Source organism: Phyllobates terribilis, unplaced genomic scaffold (assembly GCF_046119375.1).
Source record: "Phyllobates terribilis strain yellow unplaced genomic scaffold, ASM4611937v1 Scaffold_11__3_contigs__length_659146591, whole genome shotgun sequence".
NCBI lineage: Eukaryota > Metazoa > Chordata > Amphibia > Anura > Dendrobatidae > Phyllobates > Phyllobates terribilis.
In genome coordinates, this window is record NW_027362771.1 from 653,742,294 (window position 1) to 653,768,629 (window position 26,336).

General features: G+C 46.4%; 1 protein-coding gene across 1 annotated transcript in view; it reads right to left on the minus strand.

The window, feature by feature from the left end:
- Window positions 1-264: 264 nt before the first annotated feature.
- The window catches only part of LOC141167627 (disks large homolog 4-like), a 223,814-nt gene continuing 197,742 nt past the window's right edge, over window positions 265-26,336 (minus strand). Inside the window, exons 7-15 of the mRNA XM_073655009.1 lie at window positions 23,699-23,835; window positions 20,783-20,927; window positions 20,526-20,664; window positions 10,772-10,928; window positions 7,812-7,914; window positions 6,688-6,808; window positions 5,684-5,854; window positions 5,446-5,482; window positions 265-360 (exon numbers count right to left, since the gene is read on the minus strand). Of these exons, the coding sequence (XP_073511110.1) occupies window positions 265-360; window positions 5,446-5,482; window positions 5,684-5,854; window positions 6,688-6,808; window positions 7,812-7,914; window positions 10,772-10,928; window positions 20,526-20,664; window positions 20,783-20,927; window positions 23,699-23,835 (1,106 nt within the window). The remainder of the gene's footprint in view (window positions 361-5,445; window positions 5,483-5,683; window positions 5,855-6,687; window positions 6,809-7,811; window positions 7,915-10,771; window positions 10,929-20,525; window positions 20,665-20,782; window positions 20,928-23,698; window positions 23,836-26,336) is intronic.

The following is a 26,336-nucleotide window of genomic DNA, read 5'->3' on the forward strand; positions in this document are numbered from 1 at the left end:
CAGGATGGAGGTGTAGTGTAGAGCTGTGTACAGTACAGGAATAGTAGATACAGGACAGGATGGAGGTGTAGTGTAGAGCTGTGTGTACAGTACAGGAATAGTAGATACAGGACAGGATGGAGGTGTAGTGTAGAGCTGTGTGTACAGTACAGGAATAGTAGATACAGGACAGGATGGAGGTGTAGTGTAGAGCTGTGTACAGTACAGGAATAGTAGATACAGGACAGGATGGAGGTGTAGTGTAGAGCTGTGTGAGGATTGTCATTAGGGAAGGATGATGGGTGACAGCACATTCTGTTGGGGGTGGTTGTACATGGTGGGGGGATACATACTCTGAGACCCTGTGGTGCTGCTTCGGTCCTATGCAGCAGAGGAGAGAAGTGAAAAGGTAGAGACAGATATTGTATAAGATAAAGGCTCCTGACGACAAGACAAGATGGTGGAGTGAGAAGAACTCTTCCATGCAGACAGTCTTGTCCTGCACAATGTAATGGCGGCTGCTGTCAGACCCCGCACCATACACTATCACACCGATGGTCTCACATGGACAATACACTTCATCACTGGAGGATTAGAGGTGTAGTCTGTGCAGAGCGTCTCCCCATCACTCTCATCATCTCTCTTCACCTCCGAGGAGTAATGAACCCATCATCCACACACCTCCGAGGAGTAATGAACCCATCATCCGCACACCTCCCAGGAGTAATGAACCCATCATCCGCACACCTCCCAGGAGTAATGAATCCATCATCCGCACACCTCCGAGGAGTAATGAACCCATCATCCGCACACCTCCGAGGAGTAATGAACCCATCATCCGCACACCTCCCAGGAGTAATGAACCCATCATCCGCACACCTCCGAGGAGTAATGAACCCATCATCCGCACACCTCCGAGGAGTAATGAACCCATCATCCGCACACCTCCCAGGAGTAATGAACCCATCATCCGCACACCTCCGAGGAGTAATGAACCCATCATCCGCACACCTCCCAGGAGTAATGAACCCATCATCCGCACACCTCCGAGGAGTAATGAACCCATCATCCGCACACCTCCCAGGAGTAATGAACCCATCATCCGCACACCTCCGAGGAGTAATGAACCCATCATCCGCACACCTCCGAGGAGTAATGAACCCATCATCCGCACACCTCCGAGGAGTAATGAACCCATCATCCGCACACCTCCGAGGAGTAATGAACCCATCATCCGCACACCTCCGAGGAGTAATGAACCCATCATCCGCACACCTCCGAGGAGTAATGAACCCATCATCCGCACACCTCCCAGGAGTAATGAACCCATCATCCGCACACCTCCAAGGAGTAATGAACCCATCATCCGCACACCTCCCAGGAGTAATGAACCCATCATCCGCACACCTCCCAGGAGTAATGAACCCATCATCCGCACACCTCCCAGGAGTAATGAACCCATCATCCGCACACCTCCGAGGAGTAATGAACCCATCATCCGCACACCTCCGAGGAGTAATGAACCCATCATCCGCACACCTCCCAGGAGTAATGAACCCATCATCCGCACACCTCCCAGGAGTAATGAACCCATCATCCGCACACCTCCCAGGAGTAATGAACCCATCATCCGCACACCTCCCAGGAGTAATGAATCCATCATCCGCACACCTCCCAGGAGTAATGAACCCATCATCCGCACACCTCCCAGGAGTAATGAACCCATCATCCGCACACCTCCCAGGAGTAATGAACCCATCATCCGCACACCTCCCAGGAGTAATGAACCCATCATCCGCACACCTCCGAGGAGTAATGAACCCATCATCCGCACACCTCCGAGGAGTAATGAACCCATCATCCGCACACCTCCGAGGAGTAATGAACCCATCATCCGCACATCTCCGAGGAGTAATGAACCCATCATCCGCACACCTCCGAGGAGTAATGAACCCATCATCCGCACACCTCCGAGGAGTAATGAACCCATCATCCGCACACCTCCGAGGAGTAATGAACCCATCATCCGCACACCTCCGAGGAGTAATGAACCCATCATCCGCACACCTCCGAGGAGTAAAGAACCCATCATCCGCACACCTCCGAGGAGTAATGAACCCATCATCAGCACACCTCCCAGGAGTAATGAACCCATCATCCGCACACCTCCGAGGAGTAATGAACCCATCATCCGCACACCTCCGAGGAGTAATGAACCCATCATCCACACACCTCCGAGGAGTAATGAACCCATCATCCGCACACCTCCGAGGAGTAATGAACCCATCATCCGCACACCTCCGAGCAGTAATGAACCCATCATCCGCACACCTCCGAGGAGTAATGAACCCATCATCCGCACACCTCCGAGGAGTAATGAACCCATCATCCGCACACCTCCGAGGAGTAATGAACCCATCATCCGCACACCTCCGAGGAGTAATGAACCCATCATCCGCACACCTCCGAGGAGTAATGAACCCATCATCCGCACACCTCCGAGGAGTAATGAACCCATCATCCGCACACCTCCGAGGAGTAATGAACCCATCATCCGCACACCTCCCAGGAGTAATGAACCCATCATCCGCACACCTCCCAGGAGTAATGAACCCATCATCCGCACACCTCCCAGGAGTAATGAACCCATCATCCGCACACCTCCCAGGAGTAATGAACCCATCATCCGCACACCTCCCAGGAGTAATGAACCCATCATCCGCACACCTCCGAGGAGTAATGAACCCATCATCCGCACACCTCCGAGGAGTAATGAACCCATCATCCGCACACCTCCCAGGAGTAATGAACCCATCATCCGCACACCTCCCAGGAGTAATGAACCCATCATCCGCACACCTCCCAGGAGTAATGAACCCATCATCCACACACCTCCCAGGAGTAATGAACCCATCATCCACACACCTCCCAGGAGTAATGAACCCATCATCCGCACACCTCCCAGGAGTAATGAACCCATCATCCGCACACCTCCGAGGAGTAATGAACCCATCATCCGCACACCTCCGAGGAGTAATGAACCCATCATCCGCACACCTCCGAGGAGTAATGAACCCATCATCCGCACACCTCCGAGGAGTAATGAACCCATCATCCGCACACCTCCCAGGAGTAATGAACCCATCATCCGCACACCTCCCAGGAGTAATGAACCCATCATCCGCACACCTCCGAGGAGTAATGAACCCATCATCCGCACACCTCCGAGGAGTAATGAACCCATCATCCGCACACCTCCCAGGAGTAATGAACCCATCATCCGCACACCTCCCAGGAGTAATGAACCCATCATCCACACACCTCCCAGGAGTAATGAACCCATCATCCGTACATCTTACAGGAGTAATGAACCCATCATCCGCACACCTCCGAGGAGTAATGAACCCATCATCCGTACATCTCCCAGGAGTAATGAACCCATCATCCGCACACCTCCCAGGAGTAATGAACCCATCATCCACACACCTCCCAGGAGTAATGAACCCATCATCCGCACACCTCCCAGGAGTAATGAACTCATCATCCACACACCTCCCAGGAGTAATGAACCCATCATCCACACACCTCCGAGGAGTAATGAACCCATCATCCGCACACCTCCCAGGAGTAATGAACCCATCATCCGCACACCTCCGAGGAGTAATGAACCCATCATCCACACACCTCCGAGGAGTAATGAACCCATCATCCGCACACCTCCGAGGAGTAATGAACCCATCATCCACACACCTCCGAGGAGTAATGAACCCATCATCCACACACCTCCGAGGAGTAATGAACCCATCATCCACACACCTCCCAGGAGTAATGAACTCATCATCCACACACCTCCGAGGAGTAATGAACCCATCATCCACACACCTCCCAGGAGTAATGAACCCATCATCCACACACCTCCCAGGAGTAATGAACCCATCATCCGCACACCTCCCAGGAGTAATGAACCCATCATCCACACACCTCCCAGGAGTAATGAACCCATCATCCACACACCTCCGAGGAGTAATGAACCCATCATCCACACACCTCCGAGGAGTAATGAACCCATCATCCGCACACCTCCGAGGAGTAATGAACCCATCATCCACACACCTCCCAGGAGTAATGAACCCATCATCCGCACACCTCCGAGGAGTAATGAACCCATCATCCGCACACCTCCGAGGAGTAATGAACCCATCATCCGCACACCTCCGAGGAGTAATGAACCCATCATCTTCACACCTCCGAGGAGTAATGAACCCATCATCCGCACACCTCCCAGGAGTAATGAACCCATCATCCGCACACCTCCGAGGAGTAATGAACCCATCATCCACACACCTCCGAGGAGTAATGAACCCATCATCCGCACACCTCCCAGGAGTAATGAACCCATCATCCACACACCTCCCAGGAGTAATGAACCCATCATCTGCACACCTCCCAGGAGTAATGAACCCATCATCCACACTCCTCCCAGGAGTAATGAACCCATCATCTGCACACCTCCCAGGAGTAATGAACCCATCATCCACACTCCTCCCAGGAGTAATGAACCCATCATCCACACTCCTCCCAGGAGTAATGAACCCATCATCCACACACCTCCGAGGAGTAATGAACCCATCATCCGCACACCTCCGAGGAGTAATGAACCCATCATCCGCACACCTCCGAGGAGTAATGAACCCATCATCTTCACACCTCCGAGGAGTAATGAACCCATCATCCACACTCCTCCCAGGAGTAATGAACCCATCATCCGCACACCTCCGAGGAGTAATGAACCCATCATCCGCACACCTCCCAGGAGTAATGAACCCATCATCCACACTCCTCCCAGGAGTAATGAACCCATCATCCACACTCCTCCCAGGAGTAATGAACCCATCATCCGCACACCTCCGAGGAGTAATGAACCCATCATCCGCACACCTCCGAGGAGCAATGAACCCATCATCTTCACACCTCCGAGGAGTAATGAACCCATCATCCACACTCCTCCCAGGAGTAATGAACCCATCATCCGCACACCTCCGAGGAGTAATGAACCCATCATCCACACACCTCCGAGGAGTAATGAACCCATCATCCACACTCCTCCCAGGAGTAATGAACCCATCATCCACACACCTCCCAGGAGTAATGAACCCATCATCCGCACACCTCCGAGGAGCAATGAACCCATCATCTTCACACCTCCGAGGAGTAATGAACCCATCATCCACACTCCTCCCAGGAGTAATGAACCCATCATCCGCACACCTCCGAGGAGTAATGAACCCATCATCCACACTCCTCCCAGGAGTAATGAACCCATCATCCACACACCTCCCAGGAGTAATGAACCCATCATCCGCACACCTCCGAGGAGTAATGAACCCATCATCCACACTCCTCCGAGGAGTAATGAACCCATCATTCGCACAATGAATGTTTGCTGCAGACACAGCACATTCTCACCTTTACCTTTAACCGAGACCACTCCCGTCGCTCCACCCTGTTGAGAGAAGTAGACAGTGAGTGCTGCTGTTCGCTGGTGTCAGCTGTATACTGTTATTACGTGTATATAGGAGGAGGGGCTTTATATTTTGGGGTCCGGTATGTACTGGTCCATCCTGGGCAATGGACGTTTCAGGACCCCCATCATCACATATTTAGGGTCCGATTCCTCCAGCCCTGATGGTGGCCGAGATCTCACCTTTGTTTACTGGGGATGAAGCCGACCTCTTCTCCCTCAGGAAGAACACGTCTCGCCTGCCACCATTCCTCATCCGTGGCATCTATCACGTGGAGGACATCCCCAAACTTGAAGCTCAGGGCCTGACTGAGGAAGCCACAGTCCCGCGTCTTGTCATAGTCAAAGAGAGCCCTGAGATCCAGAGACAAGGAGGAAAGAGAGCAGATCAGAAGTGTCACCAAGAATCCCCCCAGAACATCACAGACATCTGCTAGGAAACAGACACCCCCAAGACATGTCTCCAACAGAAGATGACAGACACCCCCAAGACATGTCTCCAGCAGGAGACAACAGACACCCCCAAGACATGTCTCCAGTAGGAGACAAAAGACACCCCCAAGACATGTCTCCAGCAGGAGACAACAGACACCCCCAAGACATGTCTCCAGGAGGAGACGACAGACATCCCCCGAGACATGTCTCCAGCAGGAGACAACAGACATCTCCAAGACATGTCTACAGCAGGAGACAACAGACATCTCCAAGACATGTCTCCAGCAGGAGACAACAGACACCCCCAAGACATGTCTCCAGCAGGAGACAACAGACATCTCCAAGACATGTCTCCAGCAGGAGACAACAGACACCCCCAAGACATGTCTCCAGCAGGAGAAGACAGACACCCCCAAGACATGTCTCCAGGAGGAGACGACAGACATCCCCCGAGACATGTCTCCAGCAGGAGACAACAGACACCCCCAAGACATGTCTCCAGCAGGAGACAAAAGACACCCCCAAGACATGTCTCCAGCAGGAGACAAAAGACACCCCCAAGACATGTCTCCAGCAGGAGACAAAAGACACCCCCAAGACATGTCTCCAGCAGGAGAAGACAGACACCCCCAAGACATGTCTCCAGCAGGAGACAACAGACACCTCCAAGACATCTCCACCATGATCTTCTAGTCAGTCAAGGAGCAACAAGGGAGCGGCGGTTTTATCATCGTTTCTGGAGGAGCGCTCACCTGATGTAGAAGCCTCTCTTGCCGCCATTGGTGTTGTGCAGAGACGCACTCCCGGAGCCCAGACTACTGTTCATCAGCTGTTCTCGTAGGTCATGGATCTTGGCTTCAAACCGGCTGTACTCTGTGGGTGAATGATAGCCCTCAGTATTGTGACCTCATATACATCATAATATATTCACCAGCGCCTCTTCCGATCGTGTGATTCATTGATCTGGGACTAACTATAGCACTCACAGATGGTGGGCTATGGGGGGATTACACCAACCACCCACATAGGTCACTGGTGAATGAGGAGTACATATTACATATTTATAATGAGAAAGACCACATCCATCGCTAGTATTCCCAGAGTGAGAACAGTCTACAGTCAGGGTGATCGATCACACCATAACTACATAATGCCTGGACGCGGGACTCTGGGGGGCTCACAGACCACATCCATCGCTAGTATTCCCAGAGTGACAACAGTCTACAGTCAGGGTGATCGATCACACCGTAACGACATAATGCCTGGACGCAGGACTCTGGGGGGCTCACAGACCACATCCATCGCTAGTATTCCCAGAGTGACAACAGTCTACAGTCAGGGTGATCGATCACACCGTAACGACATAATGCCTGGACGCAGAACTCTGGGGGGCTCACAGACCACATCCATCGCTAGTATTCCCAGAGTGATAACAGTCTACAGTCAGGGTGATGGATCACACCGTAACGACATAATGCCTGGACGCGGGACTCTGGGGGGCTCACAGACCACATCCATCGCTAGTATTCCCAGAGTGAGAACAGTCTACAGTCAGGGTGATCGATCACACCGTAACGACATAATGCCTGGACGCAGGACTCTGGGGGGCTCACAGACCACATCCCTCGCTAGTATTCCCAGAGTGAGAACAGTCTACAGTCAGGGTGATGGATCACACCGTAACGACATAATGCCTGGACGCTGGATTCTGGGGGGCTCACAGACCACATCCATCGCTAGTATTCCCAGAGTGAGAACAGTCTACAGTCAGGGTGATGGATCACACCGTAACGACATAATGCCTGGACGCGGGATTCTGGGGGGCTCACAGAACACATCTGCTGCATTGGGCTACCTAGAAAAGCAGATCACTCACCCTCAGGCTTGTACTGGGCAATGATGGTGACTGTCTGACCAGCATTCTTAAGGGCCAGAGCTGCCTGCTCGTGGGTAGCGTTCCTTAGATCCACCCCATTCACCTGAAAATCAATTAGGAAAATGACAACCTTGATAACTGGACTGTTGCAGCAAAAAAGACAGATGGTAAAAATTCTCAACCTCTACAATGATAAGTAGCTGGCTACATCTAATCCATGGGTCTGTCACTGACATAGAGGTTCATTGGCCTCATAATCTAAAGTCCTACAGACGTGGAATGTCTGATTGTCATGTACAATGGTTGATTGTACCAAGCATGGTAGAGACCTCACACTGTTCTCTAGCAGATGTAGAATGGTGACTGTTCCAGTCATGGTTATCCTGCAGATGCAGAATGGCTGATTGTCAAAGGCATGGTGGTGGAGGACCTCACACTGTTTTCAGGATGTACAATGATTGTCACCGGCACAGTGAAAGGCCTTGCACCATTTCCTGCAGATGTACAGTGTTTGATTATTCCAGGCATGGTGGAGGACGTCCCACTGTTCTCCAGCTGTATAATGGTTGATTATCCCTGGCATGGTAGAGGATGTTACACTTCTCCAGCAGATGTAGAATGGGTGACTGTCCTAGTCATGGTAGGGGACTTCATACTGTTCTCCTGCAGATGTAGATAGGCTGATTGTCACAGGCATGGTGGAGGACCTCACACTATCCTCCTGCAGATGTAGAATGGGTGACTGTTCTAGTCATGGTGTAGAACCTCATACTGTTATCCTGCAGATGCAGAATGGCTGATTGTCAAAGACATGGTTGTGGAGGACCTCACACTATTCTCCAGCTGTACAATGGTTGATTATTCCTGGCATGGTGGGGGACTTCATACTGTTCTCATGCAGATTCAGAATGGCTATGGCTAATTGTTACAGGTATGGTGGAGGACCTTACATTGTTCTCTTGCAGGTGTACAATGGTTGATTATTCCAGGCATGGTGGAGGACCTCGCACTATTCTCCAGATGTACAATAGCAGATTGTCCTAGTAATGATGGAGGACCTCACACTGATCTCTTGCAGATGTAAAATGTCTGATTGTCCTAGTGAGGTTGGAGGAACTCATCCTGTTCTCCTGCCGATGCAGAATGGCTGACTGTAGATCATGTCTGATAAGACCTTTGTAGACTGTGATGAGCTGTACTTGGACTGGTTTTAAGTTTTAGACTATGACTAATAAGACTTCTGTAGAATGTAGCGAGCTATACTTAGGTTGGTTCTACATAGTAGATCACATCTGATCAGACCTCTGTAGGGTGTAGTTGAACTTGGCGTGACTTTACATTGTAGATCACATCTGATCAGACCTTTGTACACTGTAGAGGGACATACTTGGGTTAGTTTTTGTCAGGAAAACACACTTGGTCAGACCTTGCAGCTCTCTGGCGCCCCCTTATCCTGCTGGTCAAACAAGGTATTGACCAAGGATAAGCACGGGCGCAGCTGCTCTAATTTATGTCGACTATTGTGGCACGTGATGTGACAGGACGTATATATACCACCAGTTCCTTCCAGGAACGTATATATACCTCCGACCAGCCAACCTCAAACCACAATATCACATAAATACTGGTATACTGCCACCAGCGATCGCTTAACAGGTGGATCGGGTACCCGCTAGGTAATGTGAATTAGCGGGTGAGGAACGTGTTTGCTCGACATAGGACAAGAAGAACGAAGCTGGTAAATAATGATTTACTCCCGAAAGTGGGCAGTGTTTACAAAAGATATACAAGATATTACCAAAGAGACAATTTACATATATGCATGAACAGTTATTAAAATAAAAGGGGTAAGTAATGGCAAAACCTGCGGCACAAGGTGATGGTCTCAGATTCCCAGAAATTAGATGTGATTCTTCCAAGCAGCGAGGAGCATGCGTCTGACGTCCCTGGGTAAGAATGACTTAAAAAATGTCCGTTCTGGTTTTTAGTAAGGGGCCAAAACCTTAGGAGACACCCATGGTGTTTACCTCACATGGGGGCTCGGTTTTGTGAACCCACCCAGCTGCATAACACATAGAAATCCTTCAGATTTCATATCTTGGTGTGGGGGGGTCCCAAATCCAAGATGGAGACATCATGTTTGCCGTCACCAATATTCATGAAGATGGATATTAAATATGATATCTCTATGACGCTCAGAAGCTCAGAACCCATTTCCCGGGCTTCCGGTGGTTTCTCAGTTATACAAGATATACTATTATACTTGGAAAAAGGTGAGCATTCCCAAAATGTGGTCCCTGTGTTTGTGACCGTCATGTGCATTATTAAAGTCGACATTAAACGTTTGTACAGATAGACGATAGAATTTTGGAGGGAATTTCCAGTTTACCAGAAGGCTTGCTCTGGGCTGAGGCTTTATGGCGCTCATAAAAATTCCTGTTAGGGATGGGGGAGCAGAGCAGTTCTATGTAGCACTCTTACAAATGAGCAGGGGGTGGAGATTTTAAGACATCTCTCATTTTTAAAACTAGGACAAAAATACATTTTGCCTGACAGTTTGACGCTCTAGATCATGTCTGGTAAGACTTCTGTAGGCTGTAGAGGGTTGTCCTTCGGTTGGTTTTATGTTGTACACCATGTCTGATGACTTCAGAGAATGTTGTGGACTTAACAATTGCTCTTGGTCTCTGTGTTTTTCTCACCGGCCCCGATCACGTGCAGTCTTTGCTCTCTGTGATTTTTCATCTTGTTTAGGCAGGTACCTGATTTCTGATGGGGTCAGTGTGAGCTCATTTTAACAGTGGGGACTCAATCTGTCTGGATGCTATTATGTAACAGCATAAAAAAGCACAATTTCTTCTTTTCCACTAATGCAGAATACATGAGAAACATCTAATGCTTCTTGTACAAAAACAAACATACACAAGCCGCCGGTAAAGCCTTCAAGTTGTGGTACTCACAGACAAGATTTGATCCCCTTTACGCAAAGCTCCACTCAAATCAGCTGGACCACCCGCCAAGATGAAGGAGATGAAAATTCCTTCCCCGTCTTCTCCTCCAACAATATTAAATCCAAGTCCTGTAGAGCCGCGATGTATGACAATCCTGCGGGGCTCCCTGTGGTACAACAATGGAAGTCCCATGTAATAAATCTATATCTACTGCTTCCAATCCTATATCCCACTGGGAAGATCCATCCCCTCCTCCTACAATAAATGGTCCATCTACAGCTCCACCACGTCATGTCCTCATACATCAACGACACATGTATCTCCTCCTATAATGACCAATATATCTAACCTTCCGTCTACGGCCCCACCATCTCATGTTCCATACATCTACCACACATGTATCTCCTCCTATAATGAACAATATATCTAACCTTCCATCTATGGCCCCACCACCTCATGTCCTCATACATCTACCACACATGTATCTCCTCCTATAATGAACAATATATCTAACCTTCCATCTACGGCCCCACCATCTCATGTCCTCATACATCTACCACACATGTATTTCCTCCTATAATGACCAATATATCTAACCTTCCGTCTACGGCCCCACCACCTCATGTCCCATACATCTACCACACATGTATCTCCTCCTATAATGACCAATATATCTAACCTTCCATCTTCGGCCTCACCACCTCATGTCCTCATACATCTACCACACATGTATCTCCTCCTATAATGAGCAATATATCTAACCTTCCATCTATAGCTCCACCACCTGATGTCCTCATACATCTACCACACATGTATCTCCTCCTATAATGACCAATATATCTAACCTTCCATCTACAGCTCCACCATCTCATGTCCTCATACATCTACCACACATGTATCTCCTCCTATAATGACCAATATATCTAACCTTCCATCTACAGCTCCACCACCTCATGTCCTCATACATCTACCACACATGTATCTCCTCCTATAATGAACAATATATCTAACCTTCCGTCTACGGCCCCACCACCTCATGCCCTCATACATCTACCACACATGTATCTCCTCCTATAATGACCAATATATCTAACCTTCCATCTACAGCCCCACCACCTCATGTCCTCATACATCTACCACACATGTATCTCCTCCTATAATGAACAATATATTTAACCTTCCATCTATGGCCCCACCACCTCATGTCCCATATATCTACCAAACATGTATCTCCTCCTATAATGACCAATATATCTAACCTTCCATCTATGGCCCCACCATCTCATGTCCTCATACATCTACCACACATGTATCTCCTCCTATAATGACCAATATATCTAACCTTCCATCTACAGCCCCGCCACCTCATGTCCCATACATCTAACACACATGTATCTCCTCCTATAATGACCAATATATCTAACCTTCCATCTACGGCCCCACCACCTCACGTCCCATACATCTACCACACATGTATCTCCTGCTATAATGACCAATATATCTAACCTTCCATCTACGGCCCCACCACCTCATGTCCTCATACATCTACCACACATGTATCTCCTCCTATAATGAACAATAAATCTAACCTTCCATCTACGGCCCCACCACCTCATGTCCTCATACATCTACCACACATGTATCTCCTCCTATAATGACCAATATATCTAATCTTCCATCTACAGCCCCACCACCTCATGTCCCATACATCTACCACACATGTATCTCCTCCTATAATGAACAATATATCTAACCTTCCATCTACGGCCCCACCACCTCATGTCCTCATACATCTACCACACATGTATCTCCTCCTATAATGAGCAATATATCTAACCTTCCATCTACAGCTCCACCACCTCATGTCCTCATACATCTACCACACATGTATCTCCTCCTATAATGAACAATATATCTAACCTTCCATCTACAGCCCCACCACCTCATGTCCCATACATCTACCACACATGTATCTCCTCCTATAATGACCAATATATCTAACCTTCCATCTACAGCTCCACCACCTCATGTCCTCATACATCTACCACACATGTATCTCCTCCTACAATGAGCAATATATCTAACCTTCCATCTACGGCCACACCACCTCATGTCCCATACATCTACCACACATGTATCTCCTCCTATAATGAGCAATATATCTAACCTTCCATCTACGGCCCCACCACCTCATGTCCTCATACATCTACCACACATGTATCTCCTCCTATAAAGAACAATATATCTAACCTTCCATCTACGGCCCCACCACCTCATGTCCCATACATCTACCACACATGTATCTCCTCCTATAATGAGCAATATATCTAACCTTCCATCTACAGCTCCACCACCTCATGTCCTCATACATCTACCACACATGTATCTCCTCCTATAATGAGCAATATATCTAACCTTCCATCTACGGCCCCACCACCTCATGTCCCATACATCTACCACACATGTATCTCCTCCTATAATGACCAATATATCTAACCTTCCATCTACAGCCCCACCACCTCATGTCCCATACATCTACCACACATGTATCTTCTCCTATAATGAACGATATATCTAACCTTCCATCTATGGCCCCACCACCTCATGTCCCATACATCTACCACACATGTATCTCCTCCTATAATGACCAATATATCTAACCTTCCATCTACGGCCCCACCACCTCATGTCCCATACATCTACCACACATGTATCTCCTCCTATAATGAACAATATATCTAACCTTCCATCTACGGACCCACCACCTCATGTCCTTACATCTACCACACATGTATCTCCTCCTATAATGAGCAATATATCAAACCTTCCATCTACGGCCCCACCACCTCATCTCTCATACATCTACCACACATGTATCTCCTCCTATAATGAACAATATATCTAACCTTCCATCTATGGCCCCACCACCTCATGTCTCATACATCTACCACACATGTATCTCCTCCTATAATGAACAATATATCTAACCTTCCATCTACGGCCCCACCACCTCATGTCCTCATACATCTACCACACATTTATCTCCTCCGATAATGAACAAAATATCTAACCTTCCGTCTACGGCCCCACCACCTCATGTCCTCATACATCTACCACACATGTATCTCCTCCTATAATGAGCAATATATCTAACCTTCCATCTACAGCCCCACCACCTCATGTCCTCATACATCTACCACACATGTATCTCCTCCTATAATGACCAATATATCTAACCTTCCATCTACGGCCCCACCACCTCATGTCCTCATACATCTACCACACATGTATCTCCTCCTATAATGAGCAATATATCTAACCTTCCGTCTACAGCCCCACCACCTCATGTCCTCATACATCTACCACACATGTATCTCCTCCTATAATGACCAATATATCTAACCTTCCATCTACAGCCCCACCATCTCATGTCCTCATACATCTACCACACATGTATCTCCTCGTATAATGAGCAATATATCTAACCTTCCATCTACGGCCCCACCACCTCATGTCCTCATACATCTACCACACATGTATCTCCTTCTATAATGAACAATATATCTAACCTTCCATCTACAGCCCCACCACCTCATGTCCTCATACATCTATCACACATGTATCTCCTCCTATAATGAACAATATATCTAACCTTCCATCTACAGCCCCACCACCTCATGTCCTCATACATCTACCACACATGTATCTCCTCCTATAATGACCAATATATCTAACCTTCCATCTACAGCCCCACTACCTCCTGTCCTCATACATCTACCACACATGTATCTCCTCCTATAATGACCAATATATCTAACATTCCATCTACGGCCCCACCACCTCATGTCCCATACATCTACCACACATGTATCTCCTCCTATAATGAACAATATATCTAACCTTCCATCTACGGCCCCACCACCTCATGTCCCATACATCTACCACACATGTATCTTCTCCTATAATGAACGATATATCTAACCTTCCATCTACGGCCTCACCACCTCATGTCCCATACATCTACAACAAAAGTATCTCCTCCTATAATGACCAATATATCTAACCTTCCATCTACGGCCTCACCACCTCATGTCCCATACATCTACAACAAAAGTATCTCCTCCTATAATGACCAATATATCTAACCTTCCATCTACAGCCCCACCACTTCATGTCCTCATACATCTACCACACATGTATCTCCTCCTATAATGAGCAATATATCTAACCTTCCATCTACGGCCCCACCACCTCATGTCCTCATACATCTACCAAACATGTATCTCCTCCTATAATGAACAATATATCTAACCTCCCATCTACAGCCCCACCACCTCATGTCCTCATACATCTACCACACATGTATCTCCTCCTATAATGAACAATATATCTAACCTTCCGTCTACAGCCCCACCACCTCATGTCCTCATACATCTACCACACATGTATCTCCTCCTATAATGAGCAATATATCTAACCTTCCGTCTACAGCCCCACCACCTCATGTCCTCATACATCTACCACACATGTATCTCCTCCTATAATGAACAATATATCTAACCTTCCATCTACAGCCCCACCACCTCATGTCCCATACATCTACCACACATGTATCTCCTCCTATAATGAGCAATATATCTAACCTTCCATCTACGGCCCCACCACCTCATGTCCTCATACATCTACCACACATGTATCTCCTCCTCTAATGACCAATATATCCAACCTTCCATCTACGGCCCCACCACCTCATGTCCTCATACATCTACCACACATGTATCTCCTCCTATAATGAGCAATATATCTAACCTTCCATCTACGGCCCCACCACCTCATGTCCTCATACATCTACCAAACATGTATCTCCTCCTATAATGAACAATATATCTAACCTCCCATCTACAGCCCCACCACCTCATGTCCTCAATCATCTACCACACATGTATCTCCTCCTATAATGAACAATATATCTAACCTTCCGTCTACAGCCCCACCACCTCATGTCCTCATACATCTACCACACATGTATCTCCTCCTATAATGAGCAATATATCTAACCTTCCGTCTACAGCCCCACCACCTCATGTCCTCATACATCTACCACACATGTATCTCCTCCTATAATGAACAATATATCTAACCTTCCGTCTACAGCCCCACCACCTCATGTCCTCATACATCTACCACACATGTATCTCCTCCTATAATGACCAATATATCTAACCTTCCATCTACAGCTCCACCACCTCATGTCCTCATACATCTACCACACATGTATCTCCTCCTATAATGACCAATATATCTAACCTTCCGTCTACAGCCCCACCACCTCATGTCCTCATACATCTACCACACATGTATCTCCTCCTATAATGAACAATATATCTAACCTTCCGTCTACAGCCCCACCACCTCATGTCCTCATACATCTACCACACATGTATCTCCTCCTATAATGAACAATATATCTAACCTTCCGTCTACAGCCCCACCACCTCATGTCCTCATACATCTACCACACATGTATCTCCTCCTATAATGAGCAATATATCTAACCTTCCATCTACGGCCCCACCACCTCATGTCCCATACATCTACCACACATGTATCTCCTCCTATAATGACCAATATATCTAACCTTCCATCTACAGCCCCACCACCTCATGTCCTCATACATCTACCACACATGTATCTCCTCCTATAATGACCAATATATCTAACCTTCCATCTACAGCTCCACCACCTCATGTCCCATACATCTACCACACATGTATCTCCTCCTATAATCTATGATGTATAGTTGAAACCAGAAGTTTCCATCCACTATATAATAAGACACATCTGGATGTTTTTCTCAATATCTGACATAAAATCAGAATAAACCTTTCCCGTTTTAGGACAATTAGGATTATACCATAATTTTATTATTTGCCAAATGCCAGAATAATGAGACAGAAAATGTTTTAAGGCATTTTTATTACTTACTGCAAAGTCAAAAGTTTACATACACTAAGGTTACTGTGCCTTTAAACAATTCTGGACGGCCCATATGATGATGTCGTGTTTAGAAGCTTCTGATAGTTTTTTTTTTAGCAACATCTGAGTTAATTAGAGACACACCTGTGGATGTATTTTAATGCACACCTGAAACACACTGCTTCTTTGTGTAGCATCATGGGAAAGTCTAAAGAAATCAGCCAAGATATCAGGAAGAGAATTGTGGACTTGCACAAGTCTGGCTCATCCTTGGGTACAATTTCAAGATACCTGAAGGTGCCTCGTTCATCGGTACAAACAATTATACGCAAGTACAAACAAGATGGGAATGTCCAGCCATCATACCGCTCAGGAAGGAGACGGGTTCTGTGTCCCAGAGATGAACGTGCTTTGGTCCGACATGAGCATGTCAACCCAAGGACAAAAGCAAAAGCCCTTGTGAAGTTGATGGTGGAAGCTGGTAAGATTGTGTTACTATCCACAGTGAAACGAGTACTGTATCAACATGGGCTGAAAGGCCACTCTGCCAGGAAGAAGCCATTACTCCAAAAGAAACATAAAAAAGCCGGATTAATGCTTGCAAATGCAGACAGGAACAAAGACCTTAATTTTGGAGACATGTCCTGTGGTCTGATGAAACTAAAATTTAACTTTTTGGGCATAATGACCATCGTTACGTTTGGAGGAAAAAGAGAAAAGCTTGGAAGCCTAAGAACACCATCCCAACTGTGAAACATGAGGGTGGCAGCATCATGTTTGTGGGGTTGTTTTGCAGCAGGAGGGACTGGTGCACTTCACAAAATAGATGGCATCATGAGAAAAGAAGATTATGTGGCAATACTGAAGCAACTTATCTCAAGACATCAGCCAGGAAGTTAAAGCTTGGCGGAAATTGATCGTCCAAATGGACAATGACCCGAAGCATGCTGCCAAAATGGTAACACAGTGGCTTAAGGATAACGGAGTATGTTTTGGAGCGGCCATCACAACGCCCTCATCTCAATCCTATTGAAAATTTATGGGCAAAGCTACATCAACTAAGGAATGTGCTCCTCAGACTCTCAGACCTGTGAGGCCATCACAACACTGGACCTAGTCACAGGACAATAAAACCTTCACACTCCTTATCTATTAACCGCTAAAATATTTATAGCCAGAACTGTTTATCTCTTCCATAATAACTCTGCTTTTCATCACCTGTCTTACCTATTGCATTTTTTGTGTGTCTTATTGTGTAGAAATATGTGACTCTTCAGATTTGGTGGTATACTATGCCTGATGAAGAGACCTGAGTAGTCTCGAAAGCTTGCAATTTGTTACCATCTTTTCAGTTAGCCATTAAAAGGTATTGACCACTGAGGACTCTCAAATCTAAAGATTTTTCTATCTACTGGCTAACACGGTACAAGAATATATATTTTCCCTATATCAAAATGGAGGATACCAGAATGTAAAGCATCTTCATGGAATTTAAGCCACTTCTGTAGAAACGTGAACAATTGGACGAAGACATTTTTTTCTTATCTAAATGCAAAAAGGAGAATCTAATTCCCAAAGGACTCTGGATTACAAACCCAATTCTTCATACCTACAATACTCATTATGCACAAAACCTTTGCCACAGGACTTCTGAGAGACTAAGGAACCACCTCTTACATGTCTTCTACAGCATCAAGAGTAAAGTCCAAGGGCAATTTGAAACTCGGAGGAAAACACTTACAGAAAACAGAGAAAAAATTACAGCAATACTGCAACAAACTACGGACCCTTCTGATTCATAACAAGGAAAAGAAGCTACACAGATTGCGCCTAAATTCAGGACTCTATACAAACAGTTACAAAACCAAGCCAAAACCTGACAACCACTCCATTCCAGACACAGAAGCATCTGTGTCATCAATCTCTCAGATTATACACCCAACAAAGCGGAGCTGACCGTGCTTTCTAGAGGACTCTCATTTTGTCCTACTAAGGCCCTAGATAAAACTGAAAGCTGCATAGATATGGAAAATTATTTCAGGAGACAGCGCCTGAGGGAATACTTCAATGCTACAGAAGATTCAGAACCCACCTGAACTGAAGGAAAAGGGATCATGACAACCAAGAAGAGGTCAGACTGGACACCTCCACCTGGACGAAACCCTCATTTGGATAGATATATAGACTCCTTCAGACATGTGATAAAATCCACCATCCTAGACACAAACAGGAGACAAGTATCCAACATCAGTGCCCAGGTGAGATAGGCCGTACTATCTATGAAGACCTACAATCCAAATCTGGAGGCGCTAAGGAGAGCTGCAAGGAAACTACAACCCTTACTACAAAAAGATGCCCGACTACAATCCATATTTCCAGATTACACACACACACTTCTGTGTTTCAGGCAGCCCCCAAATCTAAGAAGCATCATTGTCAGAAGCTCCCTGTCATCTCCTCCAGCTACAGGAACCTTTCCTTGCAACCAGAAAAAATGTAAACCCTGTCCGTTTATAACGACCACAGACAAGATAAAGATCCCCAATTCACATCAGGACTATAAGATCCCAGGCACGCTCAGTTGTATCACACCTAATGGGGTGTACTTAATTATATGCACCAAATGTCCAGCTGGGGGTCTTTATGTAGGGGAGACAGGGCAAAAACTTAGAACAAGGATGAATCATCATCGCCACACAATAAAAGAAGAAAGAATAGATCTGCCTGTAGCCAAGCATTTTTGTTTCCCTAATCACAGCATCACAGACATGAAATTACTGGTATTAAAAGGTAACTTCAAATCTCAGAGAGACAGAAGAGTCTCGGAATATAAACTCATGGTGATCTTTAACACTTTCAGAGCAGGAATGAATGTGTCGCATGGATTTATGTCATTCTACATCAACTAAGGAATGTGCCCATCAGACTCTCAGACCTGTGAGGTCATCACAAGACAAGACCTAGTCACAGGACAATAAAACCTTCACACTCCTTATCTATTAACTGCTAAAATATTTATAGCCAGAACTGTTTATCTCTTCCATAATAACTCTGCTTTTCATGACCTCTATCTTACCTATTGCATTTTTTGTGCGTCTTATTGTGTATAAATATGTGACTCTTCAGATTTTGGGTTATACTATGCCTGATTAAGAGACCTGAGTAGTCTCGAAAGCTTGCAATTTGTTCCCATCTTTTCAGTTAGCCATTAAAAGGTATCAACCGCTGAGGACTCTCAAATCTAAATATTTTTCTGGGCAAAGCTGAAAAGGCCGGTGTGAGCAAGGCGACCTACAAGCCTGGATCAGTGACACCGGTTTTGTCAGGAGGAATGGACCCAAACCCCAATCAACTATTGTGAGAAGCTTGTGGAAGGAGATCCCAAACGTGTGACCCAAGTCATTCAGTTTAAAGGGCAATGGCACCAAATACTAATGAAATGGATGGAAACTTTTGACTTTGCAGTAATAAAAATGCCTTAAACCATTCTCTCTCATTATTCGGGCATTAGGAAAATATTAAAAATTATGATAATCCTAATTGTCCTAAAACGGGAAAGGTTTATTCTGATTTCATGTCAGATATTGAGAAAAACATCCAGATGTGTCTTATTATATTTCAACTGTATCTGATCCCTCTATCTACATTTTCATCATCTCATGTCCTCATCCTACATCTACCATACATGGATCTCCTCCTATAACATAGGATGTATCCCGGACCCTTCTTTGGACCAGTCTTTCCATCCTTTGACTCCTTGCCCATCTCTCTGTTTCCTCGGTCTTACCGTGGCACTTCTTCTTCTCCCATGAGTTCTTTGGGGATGGGCGAGTATCTGCGGGGTGAGGTTGGCGTCATTACGGGGGCATACTCAGGACCCAGGTAACTTGGGTGGCACAGGTCACTGTCCAGTTGCTGAGAGTACGCTGCAGAGATACGGAGAAGACAGGACTTGTAGATGGGTGTGTACTGATCACAATGGAGGAGAGGACACAGGGGAGAGGATGAGCGGGATCGGTACAATGGGGGGCTGAGGGTGCTTACAGGTGGTGATGTCTGGAGGGGCATACGAGTCGTTCAGATAGACGTTGGTCGGTTTGGCCACCTTCAGGTAGACTATGTCTGACGTGTTCTTTAATGCTGCCACCGCATCTTCATGCATTACGTCCTCCAGACCCACATGGTTCACCTGAAAAATATCACTAATCATGAGCAGCAGAGAATCTCTCACAGGTCAGACCCCACATGGACCCACCTCCGGTGGTCAATTGTAAAAACAGCCGCCATGACAAAAAATATGACCTGTATAAGTGGCTGCTTTTAAATATCTCATACACTCCCTGACAGAAGTTATGTCGCTTACCCATGTTATGTAAATGAAAGCTTATAAATGGACGTTAAATTCATCCATTGGTTTTATAAATTACTCTTTTGAAAGCTGAAACCCTCTCAAATTTGGTTTCGGTTCAGAATATAAATTGGCATCAATGCTGAAATATTGATCGTTTAATGAAGACAGAATGGTCAGATTTTGGCAAGACAAAAGTTTTGTCGCCTGGTCATATAATGCACCCAATCCTAGTTAACATCCTCACCAGTGCTCAGTAAATGATCGATTAGTGGGTGTGTATAAAAAGAAACCCAGCACCGCAGACCTTCACTTGAACTGCAACTTGAGCTCTGACAAAATGCCAAAAATCCACCCTGGGACCAAAGTCTTGATTATCAAGAGGCTGAAGACCAGATCCACTGCAGAGGTGGCTGGCACCTTTAATGTGTCTCAGCGTCAAGTACAAAGAATTAAAAAAAGATTTGAAGAGACTGGAGATGTGTTTGACAAGCCCAGGTCCGGCAGACCCCGCAAGACAACTGCTCAGGAGGAACGTTTATTGGTTAGAAAATCCAAAGCAAGCCCCTCTTCCACTGCAGCAGAGCTCCAACAGGCCTGGTCACCTCAAGTCCCTGTGTCAACTAGAACAGTTTGTAGGATTCTGTCTCGAAATGGCGTCGATGGTCGAATCAGTGCCCAGAAGCCAGCACTAAACAAAAGGCAAATAAAAAGCATTTGCAAAGTCCCACAGCCTGCTAAACAGATGGACGCTGGAAAAGTGGCAGAAGGTGGATTTCTCTGATGAATCTTCAGTAGAATTACACCACAGCCGCCGCAAATACTGCAGGAGACCTACTGGAGCCCGTATGGATCCAAAATACACCCAGAAAACAGTTACATTTGGTGGTGGAAAGATCATGGTCTGGGGTTACATTCAGTATGGGGTGTGCGAAACATTTGCAAGGTGGAAGGCAATATCAATAGCCTAAAATATCAAGAAGTATTAGCTACCTCTTACATTCCAAATCATAAAAGGGGTCTAATTCTGCAGCAGGATGGTGCTCCGTCTCATCCATCCATCTCTACAACAAAGGTCCTCCAGGCTAAAAAGATCAAGGTGCTCAAGGACTGGCCAGCCCCGTCACCAGACATGAACATCATCGAGCAGGTTTGGGGTAGGATGAAAGAGGAAGCTTGGAAGACAAAACCAAAGAATCTAGATGACCTCTGGGAGACATGTAAGACGGCATTATGTGCTATTCCTGATGACTTCATTAATAAATTGTATGAATCATTGTTGAACCGCATGGATGCAGTCCTTCAAGCTCATGGAAGTCACCCAAAATATTAAATATGACTCTAATAGCACCACAACTTCATTCACTAATGTTATGCCACATATATTTGTATTTAAGATAATTATTTGTTTGAATATCACATTACTTTCTGTGGGCAACAAAACTTTTGTCATACCAAAATCTGACCATTCTGTGTTCATTCAATGATCAATATTTCAGCATTGATGCCAATTTATTTTCTTAACCTAAACCAAATTTGGGAGGGTTTCAGCTTTCAAAAGAGTAATTTATACAACCAATGGATGAATTTAACGTCAGGTTATAAGCTTTTATTTACATCACATGGATAAGCGACATCACTTCTGTCAGGGGGTGTAGACTTAGTAGGGAGAACCAGGTAGATGTTCAGCTTCCGCTACACCACATTCACCACCACCAGAAGTGGAAGCCTTGGAAGACCCCTCTTCTCTCCATCCTATCGTGGCCTCCTACAAAGAGGACCACTAATAGTGACCTTTACAATTTTCATGGGGATGTCTCTATGCCTGTGTCAGTATAAATATCTAAGTGACCCTTAAATGATTACCCCCACTAACCCAAACCTCCCACTGAGGCAGTGCACCAAGAAAGCCTCAGATGTTAAGGGTCACTCGTAGGGCAGCCATTATATCTGAACATACTCGGAGACTCTGAGAACCACAGACTGACTGGTGTGGAAACATACCGCCCATCTAGGACTCATCTAGATCATCCCACCGTCTCATCTGGTAGGGTCCGGAATGAGATCTCGCCCATTGCTCAAGAGGCAGCAGGTTTGAGGACTGATAACGATCACCAGAAGCCATGACTATACATGATCAAGCTGTGGGACCGGGCTCGTGACCCATGGCCGCCAGGACCACATGTTCGAGAAGCTTCTCTTCATATGAATATGTAAGTATCTTACTTAAGTCGATGGCTTTTCTGCGAACACTTGTTCCCCTATAGAATTAGTCTGTTGTGTACCTTTAATAATAGGAAATAATTGAAGTAGGAAGCATTTCCATGTGGTGCTCCATTGGGTGACTCTGCGTTTTCGTCACTTTTAAGAATTCCTATCTATATTTCGTCTTATGAGACCTGGTACACCATGTGTCTTGTTGTTGGCCTTCATTGTAGAGCGGTGTCTCAGGGAATAATGTTCTTCATTATTAAGCTCCTGTACGTTGGTCCTGACACTTCTCAGATAAGAGCTAATGAGGGGCACAGGGATGATGAGGAGGAGGACTGGCCGAGGCCGGACACTTCATAATGGTCAACACTGTGAAAGGGACACACATGACGTGATCTCACCGCAAGGATCTTATCTCCAATCTGCAGCCGCATGTCCTTGTGGGCAGCACCACCCTCAATGATCTTGGTCACATATATACTATTATCACCAGGGATATGCTGATTACCAACACCACCGGCAATGCTAAAGCCAAGACCTGAGAGAACGAAAGAAGACCAAGAAGACATGAAGGTCAGAGGTGTGAGGACGAAAAGTGGGACCAGAGAGAGAGGGAGAGGGGGAGAGGGAGAGAGAAGGGCGAGGACCAGAGAGAGAGGAAGGAGAAAGGAGGAGGACGAGGACCAGAGAGAGAGAGGAAGGAGAAAGGAGGAGGACGAGGACCAGAGAGAGAGAGGAAGGAGAAAGGAGGAGGACGAGGACCAGAGAGAGAGAGGAAGGAGAAAGGAGGACGAGGACCAGAGAGAGAGAGGAAGGAGAAGGCGGAGGATGAGGACTAGAGAGAGAGGGGAAGGAGAAGGAGGAGGACCAGAGAGAGAGAGATGAAGGAGAAGGAGGAGGACCAGAGAGAGAGAGATGAAGGAGAAGGAGGAGGACCAGAGAGAGAGAGGAAGGAGAAGGAGGAGGACCAGAGAGAGAGGAAGGAGAAGGAGGAGGACCAGAGAGAGAGAGGAAGGAGAAGGACCAGTGAGAAAAAGGAGAAGCATGAGGACCAGAGAGAGAGGAACGAGAAGGATCAAGACGAGGACCAGAGAGAGAAGAGGGAGGACCAAAGATAGAAGGAGGAGAAGGACCAGAGAGAGAAGAAAGACGATGAGGATGAAAGAGAGGAAGGAGGAGGGCCCAAGATAAAAGAAGGAGTAGGAGGAGGAGGACAGGCGATATTAGAAGGATACGGCACAGAGATACACTGATGAGCAAAAGAGTAACAATGATTTGACCTTTTGTCTTTCAGGCTCCACATCTCCCCATCCACTACTGCTTTGAACGTGAAACAACCATCATTTTATAGACAATCATCTTGGCTATCTCATACATAAATCTGACTTACTATTTAGCATATGATTAGTTATGCAGATTCTTCTCATGTCACTGCATTGCTACGGTTTTGCTCCTCATGGTGGAAAAAGATCCTAGTTACTTACCGGTAACGGGATTTTACAGAGCCCATGACAGCACCACCTAAGAGAGGGTATCCGCCCACCAAGGGCAGGAACCTACTGAATAAAAAGGCGGTACCTCTCTTACGCATCAGTTTTCGTTTCAGAGCATGAGAGGGCCTCCGAAAAATAGGTTAGTACACAACTACCACCAAAACATTTCTTTATAAAAACACCCTTAGAAGTGCACACCATAAGTGATAGAGGGGAGGGCATTAATAGGGTGCTGTCATGGGCTCTGTAAAATCCCGTTTCCAGTAAGTAACTAGGATCTTTTCCCCTTCTCCCATGACAGCACCACCTGAGAGATTTAGACAGATCAGACACCAGAGGGAGGGATCACCGCTTGCAACACCTTTCTCCCAAAGGACAGATCAGTAGAAGAGGAAAGGTCAAGACGGTAATGCTTGTAGAATGTAGAGGGGGATGACCAAGCTGCCGCCGTACATATGATGTCGATGGGCACATCCGACTTCTCAGCCCAGGAAGCAGCTACAGCCCTGGTGGAGTGGGCCTTCAGGTTCTCTGGAACTGGCAGATTGCTAGAGGAGTACGCTAAACCAATGGTGTCCCTGACCCACCTAGCTATGGTCCCCCTCATAACCTTAAGCCCCTTCCTAGCCCCCTGAAATGAGATGAATAAGGTGTCACTTTTCCTCCAGGCCTTCGTCACCTCCAAATACTGGACTAATACCCTCTTTACATCTAAAGTGTGAAGCCTTTGTTCCTCTGAATTTCTAGGATCCAGGATACAAGGAAGGGAGAGTAATTACTTGTTTCCTATGGAATTTGGAGGCTACTTTTGGAAGATAGGCCGGGTCTGGTCTTAAGGTTACTCTATCCATAGACACTTGAGTCAACGTGCAGATCACTAACCCTACGAGCTGACGTTGGAGCTACCAGCATGTCTGTTTTAAGGTGAGAACTTTCTCCGAAACCTTCTCTAAGGGCTCAAAGGGAGGCTTGGTTAGCGTTTCCAGATCCAGATTAAGGTCCCAAGGAGGCATCCTTGGAGTAGGAATGGGTCTAGATCTACTGCAAGCTTTAATGAATCTGATGATTCACCTATTTGCAGCCAAGTCGCAATTATATAGTGCCCTCAGAGCTGATACTTGTACCTTAAGGGTACTGGTGGCTAACCCTATGATTAAGCCCTTCTGAAGGAACTCCAGGATGGCCCCAATAGGAACCCTCCCTTTGGTGGACTGACCCGAGGTAGACAGAAATTTAGTCCAGGTTCTGCCATAGATTCTAGTAGTCACCAGCTTCCTACTTGCGATTAGAGTAGAGACTAGATGTGGAGAAAACCCCTCCAGTGTTAGTAGCGACCTTTCAAAATCCAGGCCATCAAATGCAGGCCCGATCTCTGGGGATGGAAGACTTGGCCCTGCCTGAGGAGATCTGGGGTGTCTGGAAGGACCCATGGTTCCGCTTGGGACATTCTCTTCATCCAAGTGAACCATAGTCTCTTGGGCCAAAACGGGGCGATCAATACAACCCTCGCCTGTTCTTCTCGGATCTTCCTCAGGATAGTAGGAAT